The 16960-nt window shown below is 39.4% G+C and overlaps 1 protein-coding gene across 8 annotated transcripts in view; it reads left to right on the forward strand.

The window, feature by feature from the left end:
• The window catches only part of LOC100462595 (protein C-mannosyl-transferase DPY19L1), a 118286-nt gene that overhangs the window by 28656 nt on the left and 72670 nt on the right, over positions 1-16960 (forward strand). For all 8 annotated transcript variants that reach the window (XR_008526949.2, XR_008526950.2, XR_010140848.1 and 5 more), the window contains exon 6: positions 212-305. Coding sequence is in view for 4 of the 8 variants with exons in the window: in XM_024249607.2 (XP_024105375.1) it covers positions 212-305 (94 nt within the window). In the remaining 4 variants the exon portion in view is untranslated. The remainder of the gene's footprint in view (positions 1-211; positions 306-16960) is intronic.

Below are 16960 nucleotides of genomic sequence, written 5' to 3' on the forward strand. Positions count from 1 at the left end.
TTTGCAGCCCCGTTTTAAAACCATCATTGTTAATTACCCTGATCTCATCTATGTTCTGCAGTAGTGTTGGGTTTTCATGTGGGAACCAAGGCAACTATTTAATGTATCTGGCAACCATTTTCAAAATGAACACAATTTAATATAAATTGCTAGACACATAAGGTAATTTGGGTTAATGTGATTAGAACATATGTTTTGTTTATTTTTAAAGGATTGGGAGATCCTGCTTGCTTTTATGTTGCTGTAATTTTTATTTTAAATGGACTAATGATGGCATTATTCTTCATATATGGCACATATTTAAGGTAAGAATATTTTAGTATGTGTTTATAAGATATACTAAAGTAAAATAGTTGATTAGTTAATAGTTAATCCTTAATTTATAGTTTTATGAAAATATCCTAAAATATCTTTTTATCATAAAATCATTCATTATTTCCATGATTTCACCACTGCCATGGCCCATCATACTTATGATAGTTTTAGAGATGTAAATAGAATTGGGAATACTTGATAAATTTAATTACTATTTTTTTTGAGACAGGTTCTCACTCTGTCACCCAGGCTGGAGTGCAGTATTGTGATCTCTGCTCACTGCAACCTCTGCCTCCTGGGTTCAAGCGATCCTCCCACTTCAGCCTCCTGAGTAGCTGGGACTATAGGTGCATGCCACCAAACTCAGCTAATTTTTTTGTATTTTTTGTAGAGACAGGGTTTTGCTATGTTGCCCAGACTAGTCTCAACTTCCTGGGCTTGAGTGATCTGCCCATCTCAACCTCCCAAAGTGCTGGGATTACAAGCATGAGCCACAGTGCCTGGCATAAATTTTAAATATTCATAGGCATTTGGGCATAAACAATATATATTCCATATATTGCTATGGAATATCAAATATATTGTTATGGAACAGTATATTCCATTTGCTGTATGTACGTGTATACGTGTGTGTGCTGAGATATGTGAAGTCTTACTTCTTACTGTAGTTTTGGTGTAAAAAAAGTCTGTAGACTACTGCTTCAGGTAGCATGAGGGAGGAGCTTTTACCTTAGAGCATTTGAGTCTTTCCAGATGGCTGTCTCTGGTTCTTCTTCCAATGTCAATGGCTGTAGGTTGTTTCAGCTCCATCCAGTATATATTGTTTACATAAAATATAAGGGAAAAGACCACTCATTATCAAATGATATTAATAGCTCTTTAATAATGTTGAAACAGAAGTATCTTCTATGTAATATTTAGAATTGTCTTCTGTACAATATTTAATATCTGACCTGATTTACTTTACAGTTGAGCAGCATTCTTAAAACTAAAAGACTAATTTTTTAAGGCTTTTTATGTTTACTTTTCTTCTTATTTTTTTGCCAATTTATTATACTGTATATATGTTTGAAGTATTTTGCCTTGAGATTATCTTTAGAATTTTCTTCCTTGCTGCTTATTGATTCTTTGTAGTACAGAATTATGAGAATTGTATATGATTTTCAATTTGGGATAATGAGTTTGAATTTGCTATTATCCCATTATCTCCTTTCCTTTGGAAGTGTGGCATTTTCAGTTTAGTATCTCAAAGATGTGTTGAGTTTCTAGCCCACCGTTTGAGTATCTAGCAGTTACTTGATAAGCATTTGTCAAATGAGGAAGCTGTTAGAAGATCAATGTAAAATATATTTGCATATAGATTTAAGACACTTTGATGTTACTATTTCTGACTTAGGTCTAAGAAAATTCTTTTGTTTAATTGGGGAGACTAAAATAAAAATGCATGATTAAAAGATGATTGTGAAAGATTTTGTTTTTGAAACAAGACGCAGGGAAATAAGTTAAACCAAAAGAATATGGTAATGAGAAAAGGAGGCTGACTTGAGGGAAAGTGGGCCTGTGTGCTTGCATTGTAATGAGCCAGAGGGAGAGAAACTTGGTGGTGTCTGTTCATTTTGCTGAGTACTGCCCATCTGTCTATGGGTAGCTTTATTACATTTGGGAGATTAGATTTTAAATAAGAGAAGTTAAAATATGAAACATGGCATTACTGCTAAGCTGCTAATCTGCACTTATGCTACCCTTTTTTTAAAAAAATATGGGGTCTTGCTATATTGTTGCCCAGGCTGGAGTCCAGTGACTATTCACAGATGTGGTCACAGTACACTATAGCCTCAAACCACTGGCTTCAAGCAGTCCTCCTGCCTCAGCTTCCCAAGTAGCTGGAACTACAAGTGTGTGCCACCATGCCTGGCTACTTTTTTAATTGAAAGAAGAATTTGTAAACATCCGTTAAAGAAAGCATTCATATTTTCTTGTAATGCTTGTTATAACTGTTTTTTCAAAGGCAGAAGGCACAACATCTACTGAAGAGAATAAAAGTTTCTGGTTTTGGTTGAGGGGTTTTTGGTGGTTTTGGCCCTGACCTGACCTAACCCTGTGGTGCCTGGTAGGCAGTTTTTTGTCTACATGGGAGATGCATATTCAGTTGTTCAATCAACACACACTATTCATACCAAGTAGTTTCTTAAAACTCTGGGCTCTGAGAGCATGGGAGTGCAGCAGGGTGTGTGTGAATGGAAGATAGGAAGGAAAAATTAAGTGCTTAGAACTCCAGAGGCAGTAGAAATTTGTTCTGCGTGGAGGGGCTACTTTAGTGTGACCTTGTAGAATCAGAGGTATTTGGATAGGTGGAAATAAACCATGAGGATAAAAGCATACCAGGGAGAGGCAAAGACCAAAATCTAGTATGTGGAAAGGTAATAAGCAGATCAGTTTTGCTGGGATGCATGTTCTTCAGGGAGTGTTGTGGGGGATTCAGATTGGAACAGTGGTTGTGCTGGATGGTCAAAGGCCTTAGTAACTGACTGGGTTGAAACCTATTCCAAAGCAAGTAAAATAAATACAAAAATTGACCAGTATAAGAACAGGATTGAAGCTGAAGTATGATCTCATGGAACACTTGACTTTCCCCAGTCCCCAAAGTCAAGCAGTGACTACTTCAGCACAGTGTTTGTCAAATTGCGGGGCGTCACTTATTAGAGAGTTTTAAAATTGGTTCAGTGGGTTGAGCCCATTTCATTTTAGATGAAGAAAAAAAAAACACTGCAAAGTAAATAATATCATATACCACACTAATAAGGATAGATACTATTTAGAGAAACTTCTATTTGCTATATATACACACACACACACACACACCACACATGTGTGTGCTGAGTTGTGTAAAGTCTTCTTACTGTAGTTTTGGTGTAAAAAAGTCTGTAGACTACTGCTTAAGGTAGCATGAGGGAGCAGCTTTTACCTTAGAGCATTTGGGTCTTTCCAGATGTCTGTCTCTGGTTCTTCCAATGTCAGTGGCTATAGCTTGTTTCACTCCGCCCACTTGACTGCTTTGTGCTTTAGCTGGCCCCTTCTGTGTTACCCAACTCTTGGACCCCATGGTGGTCTGCACTAGCAGCACATGTTTTCATTTTTCCAGCTTTCCTTTTGTGTTTGTGGGCTTTTTCTTAACCTGGAACCATCTCTTTAGCTCTATTCAAAGGCATCGTTAACTGAAGGTTCTTTCCAAAATTGATCCTGATGTATATTATTTTGAATAGAGTCTTTTATCACTTCTTTTCTATCAGTGTTTTTCATTGCATTTTTGTATGTTTTTTGACCTGAAGTACATTTAGAGGTTTCAAATTACTAGTTAGTTCTTAATGTTTTCTTCCTTGATGGTTAGTCACCCTTGTAATTTTATGAGAGGGATAAAGCTGCAGACTTCTTAAAATATGGGTTAAAAATAAAGAGGAGGATATCTAAAGTTGTTTTTAGGATTAAAAAAATAAATTGTATTATATACTGAGAAATAAAAGTTGAGATTTGTCTAGCAGGTTAGAAATTTGCAGGCAGATTGACCGTAACATTTTAAATTCAGAAGTATATTTGTTTTGAAATAATATATAAGTTTTTAGAAGCCAGGTAAGCCAGTCCATTTCACCAGAAATGGAAGAAGGGAAAATAGAAAACAGCCAAATGGTGAATGGAGCCATGCTGCCAAGCTCTAACTTGAGGAGATGAAGTGAGATCTGTTTTGCAAACACAGCCTACTCATGGTATAATTCTTTTTCTGGAATTCTCAGTATTTTAGTATTTTTTTAAAATACTCATTGTTAATTATTTTTTGAAGCTGTATTGATTTATACTTACCATTATTTATTTCATAAGATACCCTGATATTTCTTAGCCACAGACTAACAGTTTCTGAAGGCCAGTTTCTTAAGACCCTGTGTGTGGAAATCTCTGTTCTGCAAGTAAGAAGGAGCATTGGTTGTTGGGCAGTTAGAACTTTGCCCATAGTTTCTTCTGGAGGAAATTCATATATGCTTAAGGTTCTCTTATTGATAAATACAAAAAACTTTTGGTGTTGGACTCTAAGGCAGATATCAAGCGGGTGATACTAAAACTTTTATTCTTTGTGCTTTAGTGTGATTTTAGTATTATTTTGGAGTTCGGGGTTAGCTAGGTTATGGTGCATTGTTGAGGAAGAATAGATTGGATAGTATATTAAGCTGTTAAATAATGTATATGTTTAACAGCTCTCTGGAAAAATACATATGTATATAAAGTTTATTATAAATTTTACTGCTATATAAGGATGAGTGCAAACAATAACAGGGTTTCTAAGCAGGAGATTTTTCTTTCTCTTTTGAAAAGGGTGCCAGAAATACTCTGACTAGCTGAAATAAAAGAGGGAGTACAATACTGGGATACAGAGGCCTGGTGGAATCAGAGAATCATCGAAAAAAGTGCCTTTGTTTAAGGCTCATTCCTTTGTAGGTGTTAGATTTATCCCTACTGGCTGCCAGTTCTTCTTTGCCTGTCGCTGTCCTTCAGGCTTGCTTTCCTGGTTCCTTCCCATCCACCTCAGAATGTGTTCATCCCTTACCTTCTCTCTCACATGACAAAATTAAGACAAAACTTTTTTTTTTTTTGAGACGAAGTCTCACTCTGTTGCCCAGGCTAGAGTGCAATGGTGCGATCTCAGCTCACTGCAATTTCCACCTCCTGGGTTCAAGCAATTCTCTTGTCTCAGCCTCCTGGGTATCTGGGATTACAGGTGCGCACCACCACACCCGGCTAATTTTTGTGTATATATATATATATTTTTTTAGTAGAGACAGGGTTTTACCATTTTGGTCAGGCTGGTCTCAAACTCCTGACCTCAGGTGATCCACCCACCCCGGCCTCCCAAAATGCTGGGATTACAGGCGTGAGCCACCATGCCTGGCCAACAAAACTTTTTAATTGGACTTCCCTTGGGTCCCCTTGCTACCCCATCTAGTCTCCCACCCCTTCCTCCTCTCTCCAGCAGCGAGGCCCTGGTCCCATTCACCTCTCCCACTACTCTGCTTGTGCAGCTGCTTACTTAGCAACCCTGCCTTTGATTGCTTGATTTGTTTTGAATCTTAGGATGGTGAAATGATGCCTGAAACCACCCAGGGTTTTCACAGACCAGGGCTGTGGCTGGTCAGAGAGGACTCTGGTGCTGTCTTTTTGAGCTTCATTTCTTTGTATCGTTCTCCCCTGATTACTGCTGCCTCTGTCTTCAGAGTTCCTACTACTCTCCTTAAAACTGGAGCTGAAGGATAGACAAAAATTCCTTTGCCTAAAATAAGAGAAATATGGTAGAATTATAAAAGTACTTAAGTTGATTTTTAGATCTTATGTTAGAATCTTTGAGTTCTTTCCCATTCAGTATCCTATCCGAGGTTGCCCCCAAAATAACCCACTGGATTTTTAGGCTCTTCAGCCTTTGATTCCATTCTAGATCAAGCGCCATCTGAGGAGGTCTGGAGAAAACAGTGGGCAATGAGTGTGGCTGATGAGTCATCCTGGAGCAGACAGAACAGTGCCCGTGCGGAGTGTCTCATTATTGTCTGACAGCTGCCCAGTCACTGCTGCCTACTTGGACTTTTGTTTATTGTATCCCATGCAATACTTTTACTGGAACTTTACTTGTAAATTATCCCTTCAGTTTATATTGAGGATCTTATAAGAAACAGCTGTGTGAAATTTTACTTTATTTTATGCATTGCTATCATATGAGTGTATTATCTATGACCCAGTAAATAAATAACCAGTAAAATACTTTTTTATGTGTAAAATGTTATGACTGTGGAATTGTGTAAAATCTTTATATACATTTTTAAAGATTAGTAAAATGAATACTTATGTACTCATGACACAGATTAAAAAAAAAATAAATTGTCAGAGCTTTCATACCCTTAAAATTCCTTCTTAATGCGTTCTCTTTCCTTCCCTCAACCCTCAGAGGAAATGGCATCCTAACCTTTGGACCAATATCTCTCTTGTTTTTCTTTATGATTGTGCTACTCATGTGTATACCCTTAAATATGGTGTGTTTAGTTTTGAAAAACTGAGTATCAGGCACAAACCTAGCTGCTTAAGGGGAGGACACTATGCCATTGTTAGATGAAAGTTCCCAGAAGAAGAGAATTTCTGAATCATGGTCTTTAGGTTCCCTGAGGGAACTTTCTGAGGCTGTCAGGAGGCAGCTGAGCTGCCAGGTATTGGAGTGGCTGGTTAAAGCGACAAGCCAAAAGTGAGAGTTAAGCCTTTAATCATTTACTGTAATGGTATAAGTGAGATGTGAGGATCAGGATGTCTCACCCCCATCAAAAGGGAACAAAAGGCTCCTGCAGTTTATGGTTCTTGGGGTGATGGGGCAAAGGAGAAGGGCTAGGAGCCAAAGAGTGCAGAGTCTGAGTCAAGAGTGGGGAGCAGCCTCTTCAGGGAGCCCCTCTCCGCCAGGCCACAGCAGAGAACAGGACCAGGAAATAAAGGTGCCTGGGCTAGGAAGGCAAATATAAGAAGAGCTTTATCACCCAGAAGTGGCTGAGTCGTTGACTGCAACTCCCCTGAGAGACTACAGTACACTGGCTCTGCACCAAGCCTGGTGTGTGAAGGGCTTCTTTTCCCTGTGAGGCCTGCCAGGCAAAGCCTTGCATATGGCCAGGCCTGAGAAATCCCATATAGGTTTTCAGCCAGGAGCCTGACTCCTCAGGACATCAGTAGGCAACGTCATGAGCCAGTCCTGGGATAAATGTGGGACTCAGTCGGTAGGGACATCTGGCAGAAATGTAGTGGCCAGGTACTGAATATCCAGCAGAAATATCATGAGGGGAAGAGCTGTTCCCTCTTTCTAAATTCACCACTGTTTACCCTGGCTTTCTGGAGCATATCAAAGCAGAACAACTTCTGTGAGTGACATAAGTGTCTTTAACTGATGCCAGCAGTAAAGTATGTGGAGCCAAGATAAAATACAGACAAGAATCTGGTCCAGGCTCATCCAGGCTCACACAAATAAAATGTGGAGATTTTGGGCATGAGTCAGTACTTGGTTCTGGACTGGCCACCTTCCATGGTTTGTGTACTTCAGTCCTCTTGGCATCCTGTTGGGATTTCCTTGACTGCTCTCCCCTGTTGGATCCCCTGTGCCCTTATCCTGTTTGTTCCTCTTTCTTGGTTTATTTTCCCTCTTTGGTAGACCTCATTTTCTAGTAAGTAGGTCTTGAGAGTAGATGGCTGGGAAGTAAACATTTTATGAAACTTTGCAAAATGTCTTTATTTGCTTTCGTATTTGGTTCACTGTTTGGCCGAGTGTTGAACTCTAGACTTGAAAACATTGTTGGTTGCTGGCCAGGCACGGTGGCTCACGCCTGTAATCCCAGCACTTTGGGAGGCCGAGGTGGGTGGATCACGAGGTCAGGAGATCGAGACCATCTTGACTAACACAGTGAAACCCCGTCTCTACTAAAAAATACAAAAAAATTAGCCAAGCGTGGTGGCGGGCACCTGTAGTCCCAGCTACTCGGGAGGCTGAGGCAGGAGAATGGTGTGAACCCGGGAGGCGGAGCTTGCAGTGAGCCGAGATCGTGCCACTGCACTCCAGCCTGGGCGACAGAGCAAGACTCCGTCTCAAAAGAAGGAAAAAAAAAGAAAACATTGTTGGTTGCTTCAGACGGTGCTATTCAGATGTTCCTAAGTTTATTCAGATTTCTAAACCTTTGTATGTGACCTTTGCTTCCCCTTCCTGTCTCTGGAAGATTGTAGAATATCTTCTTTGTCTCTATGGTTCTGAAATTTCAGAGCAATATGTCTCAGTGTAGATCTGCTTTCATGTGTTCTCTTGGACACTTGATGGGTTGTTTCAATCATGCCTTTGATTTCTGAGAATTTTCTTGAATTATTTCTTTACTTATTTTATTCCTTTTGTTTTCTGATTCAGAGCTGTTATTGTTTGGATGTTCGTAGTTTCCAGTCGTCTAAGTTTCTTTTTTTCCCCCCATTTTTAAGCTCTTTGGCTTTGTTCTACATTCTAGAACATTTTATCACTCTTATTTTTTCCAACCCTTCTACTGAGTTTTTATTTTTCATTATCATGCTTTAATTCCAAGAAGTTTTGTTTGTTCTATAAACATTCCTTTTTAAAAAATAGTATTTTATTTTTGTTTCATGGATTCAATAAATATTCTCTCTAAGGGTATTAATGATGTTTTTACCCTCCCAGAATAACCTAGGCATCTTCTAGTTTGTGTGTGTGTGTGTGTGTGTGTGGTTTTTTTTTTTTTTTTTTTTGAGCTGGAGTCTCGCTCTGTTACCAGGCTGGGGTGCAATGGCACGATCTTGACTCACTGCAACCTCTGCCTCCTGGGTTCAAGCAATTTTCTCTTGCCTCAGCCTTCCAAGTAGCTGGGACTATAGGCATGCATTACCACGCCTAGCCAATTTTTGTATTTTTTAGTTGAGAGGGGTTTTCACCATGTTGGCCAGGATTGTCTTGATGATCTCTTGACCTGGTGATCCACCCGCCTCAGCCTCCCAAAGTGCTGGGATTATAGGTATGAGCCACCGTGCCCGGCGTAGCTTGTTTTTTTAAACATCTTTTGGTCTCTACCTTCCATGTTAGGTGCCTTCCTTAGATGTCTGGCAAACTTAGGCTGTCATGATTAAGGCTAGAAGACCAAAAAAAGCTGTATAGAAGCTCTAAATTGTGGGTGGAATCTGTTAAGGTTCAGTTTTTATATAGTTTGAATAAATGATGTGAGCAGAACTTAGAGTGACTGCCAGTTCTTTGGTTTGCCTTTAGATGTAAAAGAAAATATAAAGTAACAGAGGTCTTTTAGGGTTGTGAGGTGCAGTGTTTTATTAGGTTAACTGAAATGGAAGATTATAGAAGATTTTTAAAGAAGTGATTGAGTAGAGGGGAGAACACCTAAATGAGTTTAAGAGACTCTGTCTTCTATGTGAGAATGGGATAAGGTAGTGTTTGCAAGTGACCCAGAAGAATGCTTGCCTTCCAAAATATTTTTTGATTGAATAAATTAATTAATAATAAAATATTGAAAGAAAAACTTAGCTTATGGTTGCCATATATGAAAGGCACAATAAAAACATATTATCTATCACATAAGCTTTACTAGCGTTTACCAATTTAGGAAGTATTTTTCCAATGGACTCATTCTGAAGCTTTCCCTCTGCAGATTCCAGTCTTCACTGAAGACTGTTTTTGATTGCAGAAATTCAGTTCATGTATAACGCTTATGTGCGAGGCTCTAGTCTAAACTCTTTACTATCAGAAGCTCATTTAATCCATATGGTTTTCCCATGAGATAAGTAAACCACTTTATAGATGAGGAAACTGAGACACAAGGATATTAAAAACTTTTCCAAGGTCACAGAGCTAGTCACTGGCAGAGTAGGGATTTGAGTATCGACAATGGCTCCAAAACGTGTGCTCTACTGTGTCTGAGAATACATTTTAAGTGTTCTTTCCAAAGCAATTAAATTGTCTACAGCTTTAGTTAATTTTTGTTTAAAGATCCTGCATAATGAAAAAAGTGTTTATTTCATTTCCAAAGTAAGTGGTATTTATATTTCATAAAAGGTTTTACTTAAAATGTTTTAAAGATACATGACACTAAGAAGGATCTAGACTTTCTGTTCTCTTCTGTTCTCATGTTCCAGAACATTACTGCTCTGTAATAATTCATTTCCGAAGGATTCTGAGTTCCCAGGATTTTGCTGTTCTTCAGCTGATATTTCTGTATGCATTGTTTTGGTTTGATAGGTGGAAGTTTACTCTTTCTAATATTGCCATTTTTCAGGATCTTATTGTGCTCCATTTTTATCTGTCATATGTGTAATTTTATAATTATTCTAATAGTTTCCTCAGTTAATTTTACTTAGAATCATTTATTGAACTAACGACACATTGGAGGGAAAGGTAACATACTGCATGTTGTGGGGCGGATTCTTAAATGTCTGCTTTTGTGATTACACATTTCCCCGACTTCTCATTCTCCAGGTAAGATGACTGTAACTCCATACCTTCGCATGATCTGGTAGTTTGTAGTTGGTAATTTCAGTATGGAAAGTTTCTCTTTTTTTTGGAAGGTTTTTCTTTAATGGTTTTCAAGCCAAGGTTAAAATATACTGTATTATTTCTTTTGGTGGTGAATATGAACAGCTGTTTTAATGTTATCTGGAACATTTTTATGATTTGTTCCTTATAAGTATTTTTTGGCAAAGATCAAGAGGTCTCCAGATAAGTTAATTGAACAACTTTCTTTCTATTAATGCGCTCTACAATGGGTCTGTTACTTATTAGTATGTTTTTAAACTGAATTTTCACTGCTTTGTATATACATGCATATCTTTTGGCATTATTCAACTTTTTATAATCAAGTACATCAGTGGTCCCTTGCCCCATCTGTCTTCCCCACCCCATGTATCCGTTTGTTTAGGGAAAGCCACTTTCAGATCTTTGGAACCTCAGCAATTCTAATACGTAAAACCATAGTCCACAGTTACATTATTATGACTGTAAAAATATTGCTTACTACTGAATTAAGTGGTATAAATAATTGTTTATTTGGTAACTTAAAATTTTTCCTGTGGTTAATTATTGCTAATATTTTGTTTTCCTTGGTGTTCTGTATGCTGATTAATTCCTCTCCAGATCTACAACTGAACTGTAAACACTTATTTTATACTTTGTCAAATGTATAAAATCCATTATTTCAATTCTCCCACTCCTATCCCCTGGGGCCTCCCTCCTGGAGCCTCTGTCTCTGGTTCCATCCTAGACCCGTCCTTCCCTGGGCTTCCGTATAGCGATTCCCTGGGAGTTTTGTTCACCACCATCCTGAGAATTCCCCTTTCCTCTCTTGCATTGGATTCATTGTGTTTTGGACCCCAAGTTGGTCTCTTTCTGGTCTGTTTCATCCTTTTGAGGATCATATCCTCAGGTAATTTCCAAGAGAGTCGCAGACATAATTTTAAAATACATTTGTCTGACATGTTTGAACATTTCCTTTTTTATTTTTATACTCAATTACTGGTTTACCTGGTTGTTGATTTTTATTTTTCCTCAGACTTTTAAAGGCTTTGTTTGACTGTCTTCTAAGATGGAGTGTAGCTTTTCAAAAGTCTGGTGCTATTTTACCATTAGTTCCTTTTGTGTGTGGCTAGTTGTTTTCCTCTGGCAGCTTTTGGGTTCATCTTTCTCTCTTTAGTCCTGTAAAAGGTCATGATGTGTTAGATATTATTTCATCCTTCTCATCGCATACTTTGTGAACTCTATCTGGGCACTTACTTTCTTCACTTTGGAGGAAAACTTTTTTTAGTATTTTTTCCCTAATGACTTTCTCTTCTCCATTTCTTTTTTCCTGTTCTCTTGAAAGTTAGTGATTGGATGTTGGACTTCTTGAAGTCGAATTTTCTCAGGGTTTTTCTCCCTTATTTTATTTTTACATTTTATTGTCATTTCTGTTAGATTTCCAACTTAAAGAATCTTGAGTTTGAAAATTTCTCTGCCTGTTGCATTATCTTTGTTACCTCTAGGTCCCCCTTCAATTTGTATTAGTTTCTATTTTTCACATTGGAAGCTTCCATCCCCACAGCCTGCTGATTCCTAGCTTGACATTTGTATCTAAGAATGAGGAGCTGGTTGGAAGATTGCAAAGTGGATGGGTCCTAACTGACTACTGGCTTTTATTACAGCATGATGAGAGTGTAAACTGCTTTGTTTGGGGAGACCCAGGCTCCTTTCATCTTGTTGCTTTTTAGTTTACCAGCCTCAGCTGCTTCTGCCTGTGGCCAGAGTCCAGGAGACATATCTGATTCTTCACCTCAGTGCAGAAGTGACACCCAGACCCAGTGACTCCTCCTCCCCCTCACCCCCCGTCATATGCAGACACTTATGCGTGAGGGCTGAGCACACACTCACTGAGGCAGGGTCAGTGTTCCCTTTTCCTCACTTCATCCCCTCTCTGGCGTTGAGGTTGCTTTTTGAAGAGAACTTAAATGATCTTTTTCATGAACTTCTCTACATTTAATGGGGGCTGCCCAGAGTCCCTGTGGCCCCTCTGATCTGTTCCTGATCTCCTCCCTCTCTTTTGAATATTTGCCCTTGTCTCTACCCAGTTCTCCATTGTTTCTGAGCTTTTGTGAGAAAAGCCTGGACGTCCTTTTGTAGACATAAGTAGTCAGCAGAAAATGCCTTTTCTTCCACATAAGGAACGAGCTAGTCAGAGGACAATACCTTCATCTTCCGATTTTCTGTTCTCTGTTGTCTTCTTTGGTCATTGGAGGTTCAGAGTGGTTTCTTTGATATCTGAGAGATTTTTTTAAGCTGCTTTATTTCTAGATATGTTCCAGAAGCCCTGAGGGCCTGGATGATTAGTCTGTATGTCAAAGCCCTTTTTAATTTTGCTTGATGTCCCCCTTTACATCTGGAGTGAATAGTCATCATTAACACGGTTAATCTTCCTACCTTCTCTTCCCGTGATCCAACCAAGTTGCCTATGAAGTATTCTTAGGCTCTGTAGCAGAATGGAATAGCGTTTTGTATTAATTTTCCACTCTTCCACTGCCCTCCACCTGTTTTAAGGAAAAGTTGAATTTCTTAAATTTTATGCCAGTTTTGCTTCCATTATTTTGCATGATAGTTTCTTATTCTTTATTTTCAAAAAGCAAGCATTTACTGCTTATACATGCTGGATTTTTGGCCAAAAAACACATCTTAAATAGGCTGTGAATCTACCATCTCCAAGTTTTCCAGCTACTTTTTATTTTTATTTTTTTGAGACGGAGTCTCGCTCAGTCGCCCAGGCTGGAGTGCAGTGGGGCGATCTCAGCTCACTGCAAGCTCCGCCTCCTGGGTTCACGCCATTCTCCTGCCTCAGCCTCCCGAGTAGCTGAGACTACAGGCGCCAGCCACCACGCCCAGCTAATTTTTTTTTTTTTTTTTTTTTTTTTTTTTTGTATTTTTAGTAGAGACGGGGTTTCACCGTGTTAGCCAGGATGATCTTGATCTCCTGACCTCGTGATCCGCCAGCCTCGGCCTCCCAAAGTGCTGGGATTACAGGCGTGAGCCACTGTGCCTGGCCATTTTTTTTTTTTAAATTAATATTAACTTGGCCTGCTAACATATCTTTAATCAAACCCATTTGGTCTAACAGTTGTGTATGAATATTTAAAAGATAAGTATTTTTATTTAGTATGCATAAATTGATGAAAGTTATTGGTTGGCAATATTGGCATCTTTTCTCCAAAACCTTCCCCTTTTTATGTCTTCACTCTCTCAGCAAATGACACTTCTGTCTACTCTGATGCCCAGTCTGACCTCTAAGAGATAGCCATGACTTTCCTCTTTCCTCTGTAATCCAAGGAGTCACAAAATCCTATTATTACTGTCCTGCTTCAGAGTATCTCTGGCATCCTTCCACTTCTCTGCCAGCCCATCCCCCTGGGATGACTCTGCATCAGCTCATGTGGCTCTGCTCCCCACCAGTCTTGCTTCCAGGCTGCTCTGCACACTGTTGTCAGTGTGGTCTTATCATTTGAGAACTGTGACGAGGACAGTGCAGCTGGAGAACAGAGTGTGGGTAGTAGGAAGAATAGTGAAAGGAGTCCCCGAGGTGTATGCAGGGGCCAGATCCTGCAAAGCATTTCGGATATGTTTTGGTGTTTGGATTTGACGTTGTGGGCAGTGGGATGCCATTGAAGGGCTGTGTGGATGGAGTGGGATTGGGTCCATTCATTGTTAAAGACAACACACTCTGCAGCGTAGAGGGAGCAGGCTTTGGGTGGGGGGTGTCGGAGGCTGTAGCAGCCCAGGGGAAGAGGATGGGAGCCTGAGCTGGTATGACGGTGGTGGGATGGAGGGAAGTGGACAGACTCTGGGTTACTAGGAGGGAGGCTCCAGGGGAAGCATTTGTTCAGAGGAGAGTGATATTTCCAGGCAGGAGAAGGAGGAAGCATCTGGGAGGAGGCTGCAGTTGTTGGATAGGTAGTTGTTCACCATGGAATGAAGGGCCTGGAGCACACAGTGGAGAGGTCTGCATAGGAGTTGAGGAGTGTGGTGGTTGGGTCAGAGCAGAGGCTCACCTGAACACATGGTCCTGCCTGGTATTGGGGCCAGTACCAAGAGCAACAATGACATGAGGTGTGGTGTGTTTGGCTGCAAGCTTTCAAAAAAGGAATGCCAGCAGTCTTTTGATTGAATAGTTCTGTTTTCAGATACCCTTTCACTCTCTTTCATGGACAAGGCTTGGTGCTAGGCACCATGGGTGAATCGAGGAGTTCACAATCTAATAAGTAAATAACTTCTGTTAGAACTGGCAGATAGAGAGTTAAATTAATGGTGTTAATCACTTGCTTGAAACAGACTGGAAAGGACCAAGCTGAGAACTTTTCTCACCCTTCCCGATTCTTATCCTCATTCCTCATCTTTCTTTCCCCATCTCTTTACTTAGTAACCAGTGAATCCCCCCCACCCCCCACCGCCACCATGAGTATAGGGGAAGGTTCTCAGCTCTGCACCAGGCCTGCTTGGCATTTCTTCATTGGGCTAGGAAGGTGCCCAAGCCTTCAGTCTCCAATTTAAGATTGGAAATTATCTTAATTTGGTTATTTCCAAATTTTTCTCCATTTTCTCTTTCTTAAGCATTTATACAATAAGAAAACTTAATCGTAAGGGTTATTTAATATAGTTTTGAATTAACTCTGCTTTTCTGTCTTCAAAAGTTTAACTTTGGATGGTTCATCATTTTTGTAAATAGAGATAAAAATCTCAATGATTAATGAAACCTATCAAAACTTGATAATTGATTTAAATCTATACAACTGTAATAGGTAGGAAAGAAGAGAGTTATAGAATTCTTAAATTTTAGAACTGGAAAGTATTTTTAGGTCCTTTTTAGCTTTTCTTTTTAATTATCCCTTCATTTTATATCTAAGAAAAATCAAGGTTTAGGTGAATGAGATGTATAAGTAAATGTGGTAAATGTTTAGCAAGCTTAGAATGTTTTAAAATTTGCACAGTAGGAGCTTTCATATTTTCTGACAGTCATATTGCAGAAGAGACTTTTTTTTTAACCACTAGGGAATGCTAAAATATCAACTGATCAACTATAGTGGAAAAAAAATTAAAAAATTTTAGGTATTCTGATTGCTGCATCTTTTCTGTTTAGCAAAATAAAAGGACTTAGTAGCCTCTATGGATTGGGATGAGAGGGTGGACATGGAGAACACCATTTTAGATTTGTTTCAAGTCACATCATTTCACAGTGTTTCTAACTCAGAACATCCTTGGAGATAAATAAATTCTATTATCCTCCTCTAGCTTTGCAGTTCCCAAAAGTGTATAGAAAAAAATTGGCCTCTTTTGTTAGTTAAGTAAAGCTGGGCCCATATTCATGGAAGATGTTGGACCATAACCTGTATTTTAGTAATTTGGTGAAAAAGGAATGTTGTCACCGTGGCTCTGCCCTCAGGAAATTGTCCAACCTCAGAGCCTCCCAGGTTGTATGGCAACTGAGTGAGGGTATGCGACTTCTTAGGCAAACCTCATCCTGAGATTTGGTCAGGGAATTGGATTTTTTTTTTTTTTTTTTTTTGAGACGGAGTCTTGCTCTGTCACCCAGGCTGGAGTGCAGTGGCGCGATCTTGGCTAACAGCAAGCTCCACCTCCTGGGTCATGCTATTCTCCTGCCTCAGTCTCCCGAGTAGCTGGGACCACAGGTGCCCACCACCACACCCGGCTAATTTTTTATATTTTTAGTAGAGACGGGGTTTCACCATGTTAGCCAGGATGGGCTCCATCTCCTGACCTTGTGATCCGCTCGCCTCGGCCTCCCAAAGTGCTGGGATTACAGGCATGAGCCACCCAGCCCGGCCAGGGAATTGGATTTGTGAGTCTTTTGTTCTTTCTCTACCTTTACTCTGCCATTTAGAAAATTAAAGTTATTAAATTTCCATTTTGATTCCTTGTTGTTCCAGGGAATTTTTAAAAGGAAATTTTACATTAAATTCCTCAAGTGTCATTTTTTTTAAAAAACTCATCTTTCTTGTGTTTTAGGTTGTTTTAGATTCTAATCAGAGAATGAGGTGCCTTTGCAACTAGATGTTCCAGTGACATAAGAAAATGATGTGTAATCTCTGTATAGTCACAACATTGAGCTTGTTCATTATCTCCTTCAAATCTCTAGTATGTTTCCTTTAGCTTACTTGACCTGTTAGATTATGAAAGAATTAAAATTTTCTACTGTGATCAGATTTTATCATGTTCTCTTTGTATTTCTAGAAGTTTTAACTTTTAGTACTTGACTCTTAAATTGGTTGTCTAAAAAAATTTTTATTTTTTGAGACAGTTTCACTCTGTCATCCAGGCTGGAGTGCCATGGCGCAATCTCAGCTTATTGTAGCCTCCACCTTCCCGGTTCAAACGATTCTTGACTCTCAGCCTCCTGAGTAGCTGGGACTACACTCGTGCACCACCACACGGCTAATTTTTTTTTTTTTTTTTTTGTATTTTCGTAGAGATAGTGTTTCATCATGTTGGGCAGGCTGGTGTTGAACTCCTGGCCTCAAGTGATCCACTTGCCTTGGCCTCTCAAAGTGCTGAGATTAC

This window comes from Pongo abelii, chromosome 6 (assembly GCF_028885655.2).
Source record: "Pongo abelii isolate AG06213 chromosome 6, NHGRI_mPonAbe1-v2.0_pri, whole genome shotgun sequence".
In the NCBI taxonomy this organism is placed as follows: domain Eukaryota; kingdom Metazoa; phylum Chordata; class Mammalia; order Primates; family Hominidae; genus Pongo; species Pongo abelii.